Source organism: Atractosteus spatula, chromosome 14 (assembly GCF_055471065.1).
Source record: "Atractosteus spatula isolate fAtrSpa1 chromosome 14, fAtrSpa1.hap1, whole genome shotgun sequence".
NCBI classification, from domain to species: Eukaryota; Metazoa; Chordata; class Actinopteri; order Semionotiformes; family Lepisosteidae; genus Atractosteus; species Atractosteus spatula.
In genome coordinates, this window is record NC_142719.1 from 23,752,309 (window position 1) to 23,769,434 (window position 17,126).

At 39.8% G+C, this 17,126-nt stretch overlaps 1 protein-coding gene across 1 annotated transcript in view; it reads right to left on the reverse strand.

The window, feature by feature from the left end:
- Nucleotides 1–11,777, reverse strand: part of LOC148820931 (cAMP-dependent protein kinase catalytic subunit alpha) — a 76,601-nt gene extending 64,824 nt beyond the window's left edge. The window contains exon 1 of the mRNA XM_088931694.1: nt 11,262–11,777. Within this exon, the coding sequence (XP_088787820.1) occupies nt 11,262–11,307 (46 nt within the window). The 5' untranslated portion in view covers nt 11,308–11,777. The remainder of the gene's footprint in view (nt 1–11,261) is intronic.
- Between the last annotated feature and the right edge of the window lie 5,349 nt (nt 11,778–17,126).

Consider the following 17,126-nt stretch of genomic DNA (forward strand, 5'->3'; position numbering starts at 1 on the left):
GTTGAGATTTAGCTGCTTGTTGTGACAGATGTTTCCTATCGACTTCTTCAGATACTCACCTTCTTATCAAACGTGATCTATGGAAGTGCCCAGGGTAGGAATGGCAACACAGTGGGTGTTGTTTTTTTTCCTTTATTTGGCCTTCGTTCCAAAAATAAGGAAAAAAAAAGCCCAGAGTTTCAGCCTCAACCACCTGTCTAGGACAGGTGTTAAACTTGTTGCAGACATCCATAACTCTTTGTGTAAAGCAGAATTTCCGCTTCTGTTCTAATTTAATTCATTTTCATCTTTCAGTTGTGATCCATGTGCACGTTTCATTACCGTGTGCTAAAAGGTTCCCTGGACTAACATCATCTCTAGCCACCTTAAACTTGCTGTTCTCTAAATTAGAAGTTGGAGCTGAATTGCTGGGACACAACACCTAAGTGGGTACTGAAATTCAGTGGGGGATAAAGCAGTTCTCCTCTTTTATTTAAAGTGCTCTGTGATCAAAATTCACTATGTAATTGCAAGGAATAATAGATTTATGCTGGTTACCCATCTTTTTATTTTTTTTCTGAACTCAGAGCACACAACCATAAAAAAGGTTATTTTTAGGACTCTGGAATAAAGATATAAATTCAAAAGGTAGCAGTACTAATCAGAGGGCTTGTTTTCTTGGATTAGGTCAGTAGACAAGTAATGCACAGTCTACCATGATAAGTCAAATTTCCTGTGGGTGATTCCACTGCATTTATTTTATTCACAAGCAAACCTATATGCACAGACATTTACAAGGCTATGTATAATTTGTGTTGGCATGGTGGCAGAGTGGTTAGCATTGCTGCCTCGCAGTGCTGGGGCCCTGGGCTCAATTTCTAAGGTGCTATCTGCCTGGAGTTTGTATGTTCTACCCATGTTCATGTGGGTTTCCTACCGGGTGCTCCAATTTCCTTCCACAGACCAAAGATATACTGGTAGGTTCATTGGCTTCTGGAAAAACCTAGACCTGGTGTGAGTGTATGCGTGTCTATATCTGTGCGTGCCTTGACATGGATTGGTGTCTTATCCAGGGTGAGACACTCCCTCATGAACCTGAATGGTATAAAATAGAAAATGGATGGATGTATAATTTGGGTTGCTACATTCTGAAAAGGGCACTGTCACTCAGAAAGTGGTTCAGAAATAGGAACATTTGTTAATTTGTGTCCATAATTTTTAATTAATATTTTACACAGATTAAAGCCAGGGCATTGTTAGTCCTGAACTGAGAAAACTACAAGGAGGTTTGAATAATGTATTCATCAGTTTGGTACATACAGTATACTACAATATATATATATAACACTAGTGCTACTATATCAAGGTAAGACAGAGCAAATTTGAACAGTAACTGGTCCCGAGCAACCATAGCTGTCAAAAGCAATACTGAACCCACCACTGTAAGTAACTAAGCAACTGCAATGCACAGATGAAAAGTCTATAAATAATTTTGCGTTTCGACTGCTTCTAGTAAATATACAGTACATTAGGCAATGCACCGGAAGAAGAGAAAGATTTGTCTAGTATTTCTTCCATGTTGCCTCTAAAAAGAGGTGGAAAAGCCTCATAAATGTCAGCAGACTTTCTGAAGTCAACACAAACCAGCAAGCTTCTTAAACTGAAAAAACAAATGTCAAATCAGCATTTTACAGGTATTTACATACAACATAATCTGAAAATGTGAAGTAAAACACACATTCTAATGAATAGATTTATTTTGCATTAAAAATGTGGATGTGCCTGTGCATTTCAATGCAAACACAAAACCATAAGTTATATATTCTAGGATGAAATGTATTGGTTTCATAGAACAGAAGGGTTCTTATTCAAGTGTACCCTTTCTGTTCAAGTTGACACTTGAGACATCCGGTCTTTATAGTAATCCTTGGTTACTCAATAATCAGCAACTCTCTGGAAGTCCAGGATGTCACAAAATACTATAATCAAGCCTATTAGGATACATCGGCAACACCCAAGATCCTTCATGTGGTTAAAAACAAAGCAAATGCAGTGAAAAGCAAAGTGAAATTTGTCATTTTTGCTATGAACTAATGAAACTTGCATATAAGCTCAAAAGATTACTATGAGGCAAAAGTGTAGAATGTGAACTTTTGCTACTGGGTATTGCTTTTCATGCATATTCAGTCATGTTAGAACAATTTCATTTGCTGTGTTCAATCCCCCCATTTCTGGTATCTAGAAACACTGCTAAACATTTATAAAAAGCAATAACCAATGACACAAAAGCTGGTCCTGGCACACAAGTCTTTATTGATAATGTAATTGATGATGGGGAATGAATTGGAAAGACATCTGAAATTCTCTACTTTTGCCTCATATTAATGTATTGATCGGAAACAAAACTTTCAATTACACAAAGCATAAATCACAAGATTTCACTTCACTGTCCTAATTCTTAAGCTTTTCACTGTAAGCAAAGTAAGTCACATTTCCAGTCTTAAGATTTACCATCCATTCATCCCTCTTCTAACCGCTTTATCCAATACTGAGCTGGCAGGGGAAACAGATGGAGCCTATCCTGGCAAGCATCATGCGCAAATCATGATACACTCCATTGCAGGGCACACACAGACACAATACACACGCGTACCCGTACCAGGGTCAATTTTCCCCACAGTATGTCTTTGGACAAAATAGACTTGGGAAAATTAGAGAATCTACTGATTGCATTTCTGCTTTCCTTAGTTAATCATTAGTAGTAGTATTTCCTTACTTTTACATTAGTAGTAGTAACATTTATACAGATCTCACTTTGATTTTAAGTTAAAACTGAGGGTCCTTACTTCACAGGCAGAAGCATTAGAGATGGTCTGCTACACTCTTGACATTGACTGTCATTGACCCTGTGAAGGGTCCTTGGAGACGAACAGGTTACTCAGGCACACTATTGAAGCTAAATAAGGTTCTCAGGTCCATCACTAGGAACCAATCAAGCAAGACTGACCAAATGGCCACTTCTCATTTCTAAATGTTATTACATTACTCTCCTGGAAATTTTGAGAACTACTTCTCTGATTTCTTTGCCGATTGTGACAGGAGTGTTTTGTCAGGATACTCATGTACTGTACTTCAAAACAAGGAAAACAAAGCCTTTTCTCATGCATGTGGTAGCAGATTATCAGTTGTGTATGACTAATGAGCAAAAGATTCTGATCTAATTTTGGCCCTGCTCTCTTTTTTTGGTAACTGTGGCAAACATCAATGTTTGATTGCACACGCATCTGCTGCTCCAGTTGCTGTGGTTTTTAATGTAATCCGCCCATGCAGAACTTTCTGACCAGAGAAAACTGGGCAACCTATGTCTTCTTTATCATCACAGACATAATAACCCAACGTATCCACTATGACCAGAGAAGAATAAAATTCACCTGCATGCAGAACACCTGCATAATGAGGCGTGTGTCTCTGTCTGGTGAACAAAGAAATTTGTCACAAGAGAAGGACGTTTGGAAGCTTTGAAATTGCTACTACATAAAGGGCTCATGAAAACACATGCAGTCTCACTACCGCAGATGTTTCACCATCATATGACTTGTATTCACTAGATGACTAACAGGTTTGTTTCAGCCTCTCAAAGAACTCAGGGCAGACCTGTAATATGGCCATCTGGTCTTTAAAATTCATGGAGGAAAATCAGACTTTGCTAGAATGATACCAACATCAACAAAAATACAACCATGTGAAACTTCTTAATGTACACTTCCAGTTCATGAAACTCATCTTAAAAATGTATCAATGCATTTAGGAGAACAGCATTCTACAGCACAGATGTGCAGTGGTTAGCATTGTAGCCTTGCAGCACAGGGGCCCCCCCATGTTCAGTTCTGAACCTGGGGTGCTATCTGTGTTCCTCCCTCAGTCCAAAAACATACAGGTGGGTTAATTGGCTTCTGTTGAATTTGCCCTTCTGTGTGTCTGCCCTGCGATGGACTGTCATCCCATCCAGGGTGCACCCTGCCCTGCGTCTGCTGCTAGCTAGAATGATTTGCAGCTTCCCCGAAATTGAAAGAAGTGGTTAGAAAATGCATGGATGGGATGGTAACTTGCCCGATCTGTATAGGTTTTCTGCTGTACCTCTGAAACACCCAAATCAACTCCCAAAGCAAAGCAAAATGACCCAGAGATTTTGGCTAGCAGACCCACAACATTTACAATTTCCAAAGACAACACAACACTGATCATTCGGTCTTCCATATGTGTGGGCCTATTAGATCACATTCTACCAGCTTCCCAGCCAAGAAACTGGCTTTCGTTTTCATTAATCTAGAATTAAATACACAAAAAATCCTCACTCGGTGCTTCTAGAGAGCCTCCACCATATTAATTCAATCAAAATAAATTATGTTTAGCAAAGTCTGTATCAATGACTGAATAAATACAGAAGCCACTGTGTGATAACATTTTATCTTCATGAGGAATCTTTACCAGGAATGACTCTGACCTTTAATCGATGTTTGGCACCCATCCATTTATCCATCACATTTATCTCTTCTAACCCACCCATCACTTCTCCCTTTCACTGTTGTGTTGCACATTTTATTTCACCTAACAATCCCCTAATGCTGCTTCTCCTTAAGTCCCACAATTCTGGGTTTATGTTTAACGGCTTCTAATAAAAATTTCAGCTTTAAATCACACCATAACTGTTAAACAAGACACAGCTGTGAGAGAGTAAACGAACAGTTGAGGAGGCTTGATCCTAGCAGTGCAAGGGGAGAAGGAAAGGCTGAATTTACATGTTAATCCTGCAGGTTTTTTGGGAAGTACACACTTCCTTCTGTTAATAAAACGTTTGGCTGAATGCCGAATCTGGTGAAGACAACAGAACCGAGCTCAATCCGTCCAAAGGTAGAAACACTACTCAAAAGGAGGTTTATTTTTAGGACTGTGTGCAACAATTCACAGACAGCTATGATGAATCAGAGGCATTGTGCACAGAGTTCAGGTCACAGTATAGAAAATGGAACATTTCACTTCCTCTGGGGGTGATCACAGTGTGGAGACCTTACTGTCGCTGATTTTCACAAATGCACATGCTGCGTGAGGAGTCCCGTGTTTGAAAGCTTTCACTCCCCTATGCAGTGAGGCACTCTCTCTCTCCCAGAAAACAAAGGAGAGTGGAGTGTTGTTGCTAACAAGAAACAGGCTGACAAGTAAAGACTCCTACTGCACAGCAGGTAGATCCATTATCGCCTTTACAAGCAGTACAAGCTTATAAACTAACACCAGGTGCTGGGTACTTCAGGCAGGTTGTCTTATTTTGAGGAATGGTACGGTTGAATAAAATTGAGTACATTTCTGTCAGATCACGTTCGAGCAGAGAAAGTCATAAGTCACACTTTTCAGAATATTACACATGACATTTTAAGGATAAAAAAAGAATCACTGCTCACAATCCTTCAAAAAACTGCAAGATGGTACCTTTAATTTTAGAAGGTACTGCAAGCATTGCTGCCTCCTGGCTTCTGGGAAAATTGGCTCTAGGTATGACTGTGTCATACTCCGTGTGTATCCTGTAATGGGCTGGCGTCCCATCCAGGGTGTACCCTACCCTGCACGCCTTGCTTGCTGAGATTGGCTTTGGCTCCCTAGCAACGCTGAATTAGAATAAGCAGTTAGAAAATAAATGGATGGATGGCTGAACTACAGGTATACCCCAGAAATGCCAAACAGAATATATACTTCCAGCACTCTAGATTCATGGGGTATAGTACAGCCTGCACATTTACCCCAAAATTTATCAAAGTCAGCTCCTCTGGCAGACACAGCAGCACACCTGTTTCACTCACACAATGAGACCGTCAAGACAACTTCAGGTTTTGTTGAAACAATGCTTCTTGTTATCTGTCTGTAGCTCCACACAGTGATTCACAAATGAGATAAAGCAAAACTCAACAATGGCTAAAAACAGTTTTATGCATCCTCAATGGCACTCAGCACTCTTCTGCTAATAACACACAACCTAATTGAACCAGAATTAACTTAAGAGACCTTTGACAATGTCTCTACAAACCTGGTTGCCTTAGATGAATCTTGGTATCTAAACACATGACCTTAAGGACTGGAAAATACAGACAGAACAAAGTCCTAGCACTGCTTACTGACACACAAGAACAAAGTGCGAAGATGCTAAAACGGTAAAGTTGTCCTTCTTTTGTGCTGTAGTGTCTGGTTCTAAAACAGAGTTTTGCAGTTGGAGACATGAGTACATATACTGACTGCCTCCTTCTCCAACAGCATTAGTTCTGATAGCTCTGATTACTTATATCAGTGGTTCTCAAACTTTTTGAACCAAGTACCACCCCTGATCAAACCAAAGCATCCAAGTACCACCTACAAGTCATCTTCTCATAGGAACCCCAGAAAAGCTCAATGACCAACATGAGCGTGCATGCACGCACACACTCACATACACATATAATAAAAATAGCACTGAGCACCTACCATTTCAGTGAAAGGGATGTGCCTGTTTAGTCGAGCAAAGCCTTGCAAAATAAGGGACGAGGGCAGTGAGCTTCAAACGCAGATCTGGCTCAGCATCCGTTTTGTTTCAGTACTTTGTCTTGATTGCAGTGAGAGCAGAGAAGCCTTTCTCACAAAGGTAGGTAGTAGCAAAAGGCATCAAAAACTGCACAGCCTTTAATGAGAGAGCTGGGTATTCACTCTGTCTCTGGATCCAGAAATCCAACAGTGACTGTCATTTCAATTCTGATATCAAAGTCGCATCAGATGATAACTCGAGCAACTTCTCTTGTTCAGCACAGGTCAGATCCTTGGGTATACCTGCAACATCAACAGTAAAGGGGTTCCTGATCCATTCTCTGGTGAGGCCTCAACTGGAAAATACTCTGAGAACTGTTCTTCCAAAGACAAGAAGTGCATTGCAATCACATCTCAAACAGCAGCATCAAGTGCCAAAAAGCTGCAGCTTTTTCTTCAGAGTGGTGATCTTGTCAGACACGTCAAAATTGTTAAAGAGAGCCCCTGCAGTTCCATATTCAACTCATTCAAACGTGAGAATATATCAGCCAGGTAGGCTAATTTTACCAGCCACATTACAAAGCACACTGAACAGACGTGAATTCATTGGTCGAGCCTTGATACAATTCACAACTTTGACAACAGAGTCTAACACAGATTTTAAATCCTCAGGCATTTTCTTGACTGCCAAGGCCTCCACTGCGTCCACTTCATATTTGGAGCAACCTCTCTAATTCGTGCAACTACGCCGCTGTGTCGGCTTGTCATCGCTCTAGCACTGTCTGTACAAACTCCGACGCATTTTTTCTAGTCGATTCCATTCTCTTCGATAAATTCATTCAGAAGCTGAAATATGTACTCTCCTGTAGTTCCTGTTGGTAGTGGTTTACAGAACAGAAAGTCCTCATGGGACATACCCTCAAACTCGTATCTAACGTAAACAAGCAAATTGGCCAAATCAACGGCATCTAAAGACTCATCTAAATGCAGTGAAAAGCATCTGCTCATTTTAACGCGCTCTATCAGCGTACTTTTGACATCATCGGGCATATCAATAATTCTACAAGTGACTGAAAGGGGCAGCAGGTCGAGCTGTTTAGCAGCTTTTTCTCCACACATAATACGTGTCAGCTCTTTTGCCAACGGTAAACAAAGCTCTTCACCAATAGTGTGGGGCTTACCTACTTTAGCAATCCACAAGCTTGCATATTTCCCCGTTTCAGGAGTGTGTCTCAGAAGTTTTTATTTCATGTGCATGGGACCGAAACCCACACACACATACCGAAATACACAGATGCTAAGTGTATTTTTCTTAAATTAACCTAGAACAGTCCTTAAAAAATTTTCTGTTACCTATCACACTTTCCCGTGCTTACAAGATTGTTCAAAAACCATGCACATTCTCATATCTCCCTATTTGATGAAGATAACTTTTCTTAAATACAATTGGTCACTAATGTTCATAGTACACATTTCTATGCTTTCCTGTGCTCACAAGATTGGCATTTTCCAAAATCACACACATTCTCCTACCTTCCTATTTTGCTGGAGATAACTTTTTTTAAATACAATTGGTCACTTACGTTCGTAGCACGCATACCTATACAATGGTACAGAATTACACAGTAGATCTTGTATCCACTCTAGTATTAGCGCGCGCTGTACTACGTATCGTAGGCTGCGTATTTGACACAAACTAATTTTATTAAAAGAGAAAATATGAAAACCCGTCCCAACTTTTCAGTGCACACAACAAATTTCCAGGGTCATCTGGCATACCACCTGGGGGCGCTCCGCGGACATTTCATCTGTCCCAGCAGCAGTAGTTGAGATGTCTAGTAAATTCATGAATTCAGGAAACAAAGTATGAAAATATATTTTTACAGCTGCACAGAACTTTGACAGAGAACCCCAAAGTGGGATTTTCCATCTAATGTGTGAATCAATCTGAAATGAATCAACCTAAAAGATATCACTGTTAAGTCAAAAATATTGCTTTTACGACATTAGTCACTAACACTGGTGAAGATGTGACTTACACCCCCACGATCTGAAATTTTTGTTCTCATCTTGACAAGAGTTTAAATTTGGAAGTTTAAATTAGAAGTCACTACATTAGAAGTATTTCTTTTAGAAATATATCAACATGTATTAAGCCAAAGTTCAACATAAGGGCATATATCCAAGGCTGCTGCCTCTCTACACAACATCACACAAGGCTGCTGGAGAAACACCCTGAAATTTTCAGGGATCCCAGCAGTTACAAACACCTCTCCTTTACATTGTAATCTAGCCATGAGCAAAGTGAGGCTTTGTGGCTAAATAACTCCAATTTTACTCTTCTATGTTGTGCAGGGTCACAATATGGTAGCTCTTAAGGCGGGCAACTGATTTATGATTTATTCTTAAGGTGATAATCCTGAGTTATTACCTTATCATAAATTTAAAAAAGCTAAAAACAAGAACAGGGCTTTCAGCCCAACAGTGCTTATCTTTTTTCTGCACTCCAATTAATTCCTTCACAGGATCACACCTAGACTTTCAACTTCCTAGTGTCTCTGCCTCTACAGTATGTCCTGATAATACTTGCTATTTATAACAACAGTAACAAACAAGAGGAAGTCCTTCAGCCCATCTGGTAGTTAGTAACTTATTGATGCAAGAATCTTATCCACTCATTACTAGAAAGCGGGCAACATATCGTCTTCAATGTACTCCCATACTCCCACACTCCCACAACCCTTAAGGTAAAAACAACTCCTGTTCCCGTTTTAAAACAATTCCATATATTATCAGAAAGACCCTAATTTCCAGTGTTGTGGGAAATCCTTCATCCAAGGAGCAGGACACAGTCTTTGTGGATTCAGTTGTTTTATTGAGCTCAATAATGACATCAACGCGCGTTGGGTCTGCCCCGCAGGACAGACAAACCGCAAGGGTTTCCCAGCTCTTATATACTGTATAGTATGATCTCAGGAAGTTGTTTTGTTTCACAGCTTCATGTGTATTAGTCTTGCCCTTTGTACTGACACACAAGTACAAATGTAGCATGATTTGACCGGTTGGTCCTGTCTCAAGTCCTGTCCTTTGATGTGTAGCTGTCCTTTGATATGTAGCATGAGATGACCGGTTGGTCCTGTCTCAAGTCCTGTCCTTTGATGTGTAGCTGTAATTGTTGGAGCTTTATATATTATATATATATAATATATATATGTATGTATGTTTTATGTTCTACTTCACCAGTAATGGTCATGGCAATTCAAACCTGCCCCAGAAGCACAGAGCACAGAGCAGGAGAACATACTGGATGGAATACAGTCCATCACAGGGCACAGAAACACTAGCACATTAACACATGGACAGCCCGATGGACACAAACACATGGATTCAAGCTATCCTAGGCAAAAAGTCTTTTGTGAGGGGAAACATGCACACTCCACAAAGAGGGAGTTTCCATCAAAACAAACCCCAAAAATCTGGACCAGAGGGAAAAGCACCACCTATTGGTCTACCAATATACAGCAGCAACTGTCTTTCATTCCATTACTGATCAGACCTAGTGGTGCTCAGAGATCGGGCCACAAGGAGATAACACTGCTTTTAACTATATTTATAAGAGGGGAAACTGATGTGTTAGTTTTGTGTGCAAAGCATACAAGAGGATAAATTGGGTTTAAATTGCAATAAATTACATTCTTTCTTTGATTTGACTTTTTTTACTTCATTACACATCAAATTATTTCTACAAACTTAACTTTGCACTTTTAGAAAGATGATACTTACAGGCATGCTTGTACGATTTTATGTGCTTTGAACAGCACTTTCAGTCATTCTCCAAAACTATTTTCAAACACTACTTCCTACTGAATTGTTAACCTGGACACATCTGTTTTTCCTTATAAAAGTGCACCATGGTAAGTGTGTGAAGTGTGAAATGTGTGTGGTTACAAAATATTCACTTCCTGCACTGGTGTCTACTACGGTTTAAAAAGCTACTCGTAATTTATCTTTTAAATCATAGTATACCACTGTAAACGTTTCAAGGCGTTGCGGTTTCAGAATTTATTTTTTGTCAGGGCCGTGATTTTCGCGACTGCTAATTCATCCGCCAAACCTGTTGGCTGAACCGGGGCAGGGTTAGGTTTAAAGACATCAGTGCGCCTTGACATTTCTTTTAAATTCAAGTTCACATATAAGTAACGCCTCCTGGAGCTGGCATGTTGTCGTGTGTGTGTGTAGCTGGGTTGGGGGCCGTCCTGCAGACCCCACTGGTGCCCACAGTGGGGAGTGAGGGCATCCGGGCTCCTTGACACACTGACACGCTGGACTGCACTCCGGATGACAGCTGGTCGAGTTCAGATTCAAGCGCGTCCGTCGTCTATCTGCTCATAAAGACCACTAAAGCATATATTTAATACTAAAATAATAAGACTATTATTGATGTGTTAACTACATTTTAATTTCTATCTGTCACTATCTGCTTCATGTGCCTAGAGGACCCGTGTCCCTTCCTGTGGTCCAAAATCCAAAGCCATTTCCCCTCAGGGAAAGCACAAAAATGACTTTAGATACAAGCAGAAAAACACACTTCGTAAATCCCCTCAATCAGCTGGATTTTAGTATTCTTCACCAGAGATCCAGGACCCTCAGAAACTGCATTTCAATGCAAGATCAAAATAATAATGTATTCGAATAAAACTAGCACCGTCGGACGTTATTATGACAAACAAAACACTCACCGCTCTCCATCTCGCTGCCCTTCTTGGCTGTGGGAGCGTTACCCATTTCTCCGGGCCGGCTGGGCAATGTTTCACCTCGGTGTTACAATCCACGGATCTCCAGGCCAGGTTCGGTTCGGTTGTCTTGGGATTCCCTCTCTCCGTTTTTTATTTAAAAAACAACAATCCACCCACCGAAAGGGTCGTGAGTTTGTTTTCTCCCTCTTTTCTCAAGCCTGATTCTCTCCTGGGTCGAGTCCGGTCCGGTCCTCCTGATTCGGGTCCCCCTTTCCCCGTCTGTCCCTCCTCAAAGCCCCCGCCGAGGCCCCCCCGGCTCTTCCCCGGTATTTAGAGCTTTGAAACTTCTCTTCAAAGGCCTCCGCGAGTACCTGCTTCACTGAACCTATCCCGCCCCTTTCTTTTCCCGATCCAGGTTTCGAACCGGTTTACCGAACCCAAAACCGATTAGAAAAAACCCAAATCAACACCCCCCCCCCTTAATCCTCGGTTTAAGGCTGACGGAACTCCGGCCTCTACAAAATCCCGCCCTCGTTCATCTCCATTGGTTTATTCAAACATGACAGACAACATATACTTGTTTATTATTGGTAAATCGCCTCTAAATCCTCACTATAAGGCTTGGGAATTGGTCACTTCCTACCTGTCAAGAGCATTTTATCCCGCCTCCCCAAACCAACGAATAACGTCACCTATTATTTTCCTTCAGTTTATACCACGCCCACCTTCGCATTCAAGAATTTTAGTTGGTTCTTTCGACAAGATCTCACCTGGAAACCATCCCAACAGAAGAATTTCCATTGGATACCAAAGGAAGGTTCAGAGACGAAATGGCCTCGCTAACCCCCGCCCGCCTGGCTAATCCCTGATTGGCCGAGTGACGTCAAGAGTATGCTATTTTTAGAAAGTTGGTCAGAATTTAAGGCACGCGGAGACTCTACGTCTATAGAATATTAAGTGGAGAGCCTGTTATCACTAAGATTCAGGCTTTAAAACTATAATGCCAAAAATATCCCATCAACAAATGAATCCATAGCAAGAAGATTAATATTTTAAAAATTAATACGAATACTAGGTTTTAACCAGGAATCTGTTAACCCAGGAACATGTGATTCAATATAAACACAGAAACAACAGTGAAACCACACTAAAAAGGTAATTTAATACAGTCCATTTAAAAATGTTAAAACTGTATGTAGCAATTACAACTGCATCGTGTATTGCATATACAGTATATACATATTGAAAATACAAAACCTGTATACATTTCATACTTGTTCCATTAGTTGAAGATCCGTTACCAAGTATTTTACATTAATATCTAGGTTAGATATGGTCATGCAGTCTCTTGACAATGTATAAAAAAACAGAATATTTAGAATATTAGGAAGCCTGATCTATTCAGCTAAAATGATATTCTTGCTGTGTTAAACGACAAAGATATCTCTCCCAAGCATTTGCACAATTGCAATCTCCTCTAAAATCCATTTAGCATCTAATAATCTCCCCCATATGACACTACATATGCCACAGCATTCAGGTCTAATTGACGCTTGTAACACCTTTCATAGATGAGAAGCCAATTGTAAGTTGCAGGGTGACATGGCTGCTGGCATACCTTGATTTAACATTAAACCTGCTATTTAAGACACATCAGCTTTGTTATTGTTGGTAATGGTGCCCTAACACTGTTCCCCTAATAGTGAATGTAGTTGCATTACTATCTCTATGTTTTTTCACATCCGGAGGAAATACCAACCAAAACATCCATCCATTTTGTAAGCGCTTCTTCCAAATCAGGGTCATGCCACAGCGACAGGCACAAGGGCAGGGTAAACCCTGGCCGGGATGCCAGTGTATCACAGGGCAGACACACAGACACACTCACACCAGGACCAATTTTTTCAGGAGCCAGTTAACCTTCCAGTATGTTTTTGGCCTCTGGAATGAAACTGCAGCACCCAGAGGAAACCCACGCAAACACAAGGAGAACTAGGTCTGGAACTGAACCCAGGGCCCTAGTGATAGGCAGCAATGCTAACCACTGTATGACTGTGCTGCCCCCAACCAAAACAGCTGATTGGATTTCACTTCAAGGAATACTACCAAAGACCTAGGAATCAATATACTCCAGGTGAAAATTAGCCAAACCATAACAAAACTATACTGGATTGTTTGTGGTTAGATTAATTTCTTTTTGAAGACTATTATTATTTCTTTATGTTATCTTCAGATGATAACATGAACTTGAACCATATTTCATAATTAATTATGTAATTGAGTCTTTAATTCTGAAGATGTGCAAATATGGTGGTTGAAAATGGAAAAGATGGAATCTTTTTGTGAATCTCAAATAGTCTCACTGCAGTGTGTCAGCAAATGGTGAAACTCATACTCCCTATGTGTCACTCAGGCACTCAGGATCAGGAGCATGCAGCAAAACAGTTTCCTCTGCTACAGGTAGGTGGCACTCTTCCTTTTGGATCAAAATAACATAAGAAAGTTTAGAAACAAGGGTAGGCTTTTTGGTCCATGTAACCTGTCTGGGAGTTAGAAGCTAGAAGCTTAATTCAGTCATTTAAAAAAAAACATCCGGCTACCAGCTTTAACAACAACAACATAGCAGCTCGGTTCATACTCCCACAATACTTTGCATACAGAATACCCCCTTTTCTCGGTTTTAAATGCACCCCCGTGTCATTTCCACTTGTGTTCCCTGGTTGTGCCTCCTCAGGTTATTTTTCTGAGGCAACATGAGGCATGTTTCAGTGTCCATTCAGAAGTGTCCGGGGTCGACTTTGTCAATGCATTTGAGAATTCAAAATACATATTTCCAATCCTTCAAAATATTATCCCATAATGGTGATTTAAACATTGTGAAATGAGACCTTTTTCCTATGTGATCGCCCAAAGGCCCAATGCACTCTTTAGCACCGACACTGGCTGTATTTGTTTTCAATGTGTGATGCTCTCATACTGTATCTCAGAAGTTAAGCAAGGGTGGGCTTAGTCAGTAGTGGAATGGGATGCCTCCAAGGAAAACAAGGCTGCTGCCATAAGTCAATGGTTTCCAACCCTATCCTGGGGGACCACTGTGTCTTGTTTTTTGCTCCAGCAGAGTTATTAATTGCGGTAAATTATTTCAGTTTTTATCTTTTGGTTTCTGCTTGTAAAAGGTTGAATGGGATTTGTAATTGGTATCAAACCTGTACCTGTTTCTGACTTTCAGTGCTACCCTCATTCACATGTGTTGCACAAAGCCAGAAAGTTTTAAATTACAAAAGGAATAGGGAAGAAATAAATATTTAGGTTCAGGAACTAAAGTCAAATGAATTGAGAGTCTCTGAATCTATATGAGTCATCATTTTAAAATATTCCAAAGATATAGTTACAGAAGTATACTAAAGACTACCAAATCCAGACGTTGAGCATAATTCAACACCACTGTATAATCAAATTAAGAATTTAGGTACAAAGAAAAAGCAGCTTTTTGGAGACGTCAACATTCCCCACATAGACAGGAACAAAACAGTAGAAATGTCTGCAAAATGATAGATATAGATAATTACTTTCTTACACAATTTGTTGGAGCACCTATACAAGGAAGTTCTTGTATAGATTTTGTCTTGTCAAACAATCAAGATAAAGTGAGGCAAACAAAACTAAGAGAAGCATTCAGGAATTGTGACCATACGGTAATATGGTATGCTAAAAGTATTTAAGCGACTAGACATGTTGAGTCTAAAGCAAAGGTTTACTATTTCTGGAAAGGAGATTTGAAGAAATTATGAAGAAATGATGAGGAATCCACATATGGCTCAGCTACTGGAAGGATAAAGTTCTTCATTAAATAGTATAAACAGAATATAAGGCAGAAATTGTGTGGGTACTAAAGGTACTCAAGATGGATAAATCCCCAGACCCACATGATAACTCACCAATTGTACTCAAGAAAACAAGAGATGTTCTTCTGATGCAACTTGTCTCAAAACTGGTCATGAAGATAATGAGATAGAAAGATGAGAAATCTGAATACAAAAAATTTTAGAAAAATAAATCTGACTTGGGTTACAGGCACGGTAATGGAAACAATTACAAGGACTAAACTAGAAATTACAAGGGATGCTAAATTTATATAATATATACTGAACCTTTTCATTCCTGAACAGAGATTACAAAGTAACCTGATATTTGTACTCAAAATGCTCAATGTCATCGCCAAAGTTAGTCCAGACAGTTCATCTTCAAGATGGACACTAAAACAAGAACCAGAGGACAGAAGTGTAAACTATATGGAAGTGTATATAAAGAACGGGGGCAGTTCTTTATGGAAAGGGTTATGGGAGTATGAATCAGTATGAAGCCATGCTGTTGAATCTGATACCCTGTCTTATTTTAAGAAATGGTTGGATAAATTCCTCGGATCAATGATCTAGTAACTACCAAATGGGCAAATGGCCTCCTCTCATTTGTAACCCTTTTTATGTTCTCACTTTGACTACTGATGCAGCCATTCCCACAGAACATGAGGAAAGAACATTTTCATTTCAAACCCTGCCCAGCTGCCAATTTCTCCCTCTCAGGACTTCCAGGTGTGTGTTCTTGAAACATAAAGTACAAAAACAAGTCAAATCAGAAAATGTTGAAAGCAAGAATCTGCCTTTCATCATCCTCGGAGTAGAAAAATAAAATAAAACAATGGGAATCCCTTTAAAAATGCCAGGTTAATGGTTAATGGAGATCTGCTTGGCAACAACATCAATTAAAGTTGAATAAGACACGTCCTTTGTCCTTCCCAAGTTGCCATAGAGCAAATAATATGTTCATCTGACTGCTTTCTAATGAGCCAGAGACCTGGCAAAGAGTCCAGTGAGAAGCATCTTAGAGCAGATATTCAGTGAGGTTAATCTGGGGTCATAAAACATGGTTCAATTTTCATTGCAAAATGTTTTGTTCTTATTTATTATATAAGACACCTTGCATTGGCACTCAGTATTAAAACTGAGTATTAAAATTATTAGGAATCCCCAGTCAAGTTAATAGATTCTTCCATGTTTGAGGAGGATGGCACAGGCTTCCATCATCTTTCCTGACGAAAACAATTCAAAGATTTCTGTCCCTTTGAAAAATACAGGAACTGGACATGATTCTTGTTTACTTATGCTAAACAACGACCCGCTGAGTTGTCTTAATGCAATGCAATGTAAAATTTCAAACTCTGAACCAAACCTATTATGATCACATTATGGTTGTCTTATTATAGTGATATAAGTCTTGAGCACCCAGCCAGATTAACTGACGCAGGTCCATGTACATGAGAAGCATGGGATCTGGTCTCTGGTCTCTGCATTGCAGGCCAAGCATCTTATAGAATGTTATCAGCATTATTAAATTTACTTTATTCATTTCCTGTATCATTTTAAGAGCTCTTCTATACCTCGTTCTATGCATTTCTGTAGTTTTTCTTTCAGCAAAATAAGTTGTTGATCACCAAAAAATAGAGGAGCCAAAGGAACTTTCACTTCAGGTACACCACTGCCCTAATCACAACCTCATCTGATATGACCAGCTAGAAAATTATTACTCACTCTTAAGAAGTCCACGGGGGTGGCTTTATGATTAACTGCATTTCATTGAGTTGCAAACCTCCTTGGAATTTTCAATACAATTCCAGTGCCTGGCAAAGAGGAAAAATCACCTGGCAATGAGTCTTATGACTATTGATCACATTAATGTCGGTTCTCTTATCTAATGACTGTTTACAAATGTGATTATCCAAAGGTATGTGGATCAATAAGTGAATTATGTATATATAACAAATCTAAGGTATGTTAACTGCATGAGATTAATTCTGTTTAATATTTAATG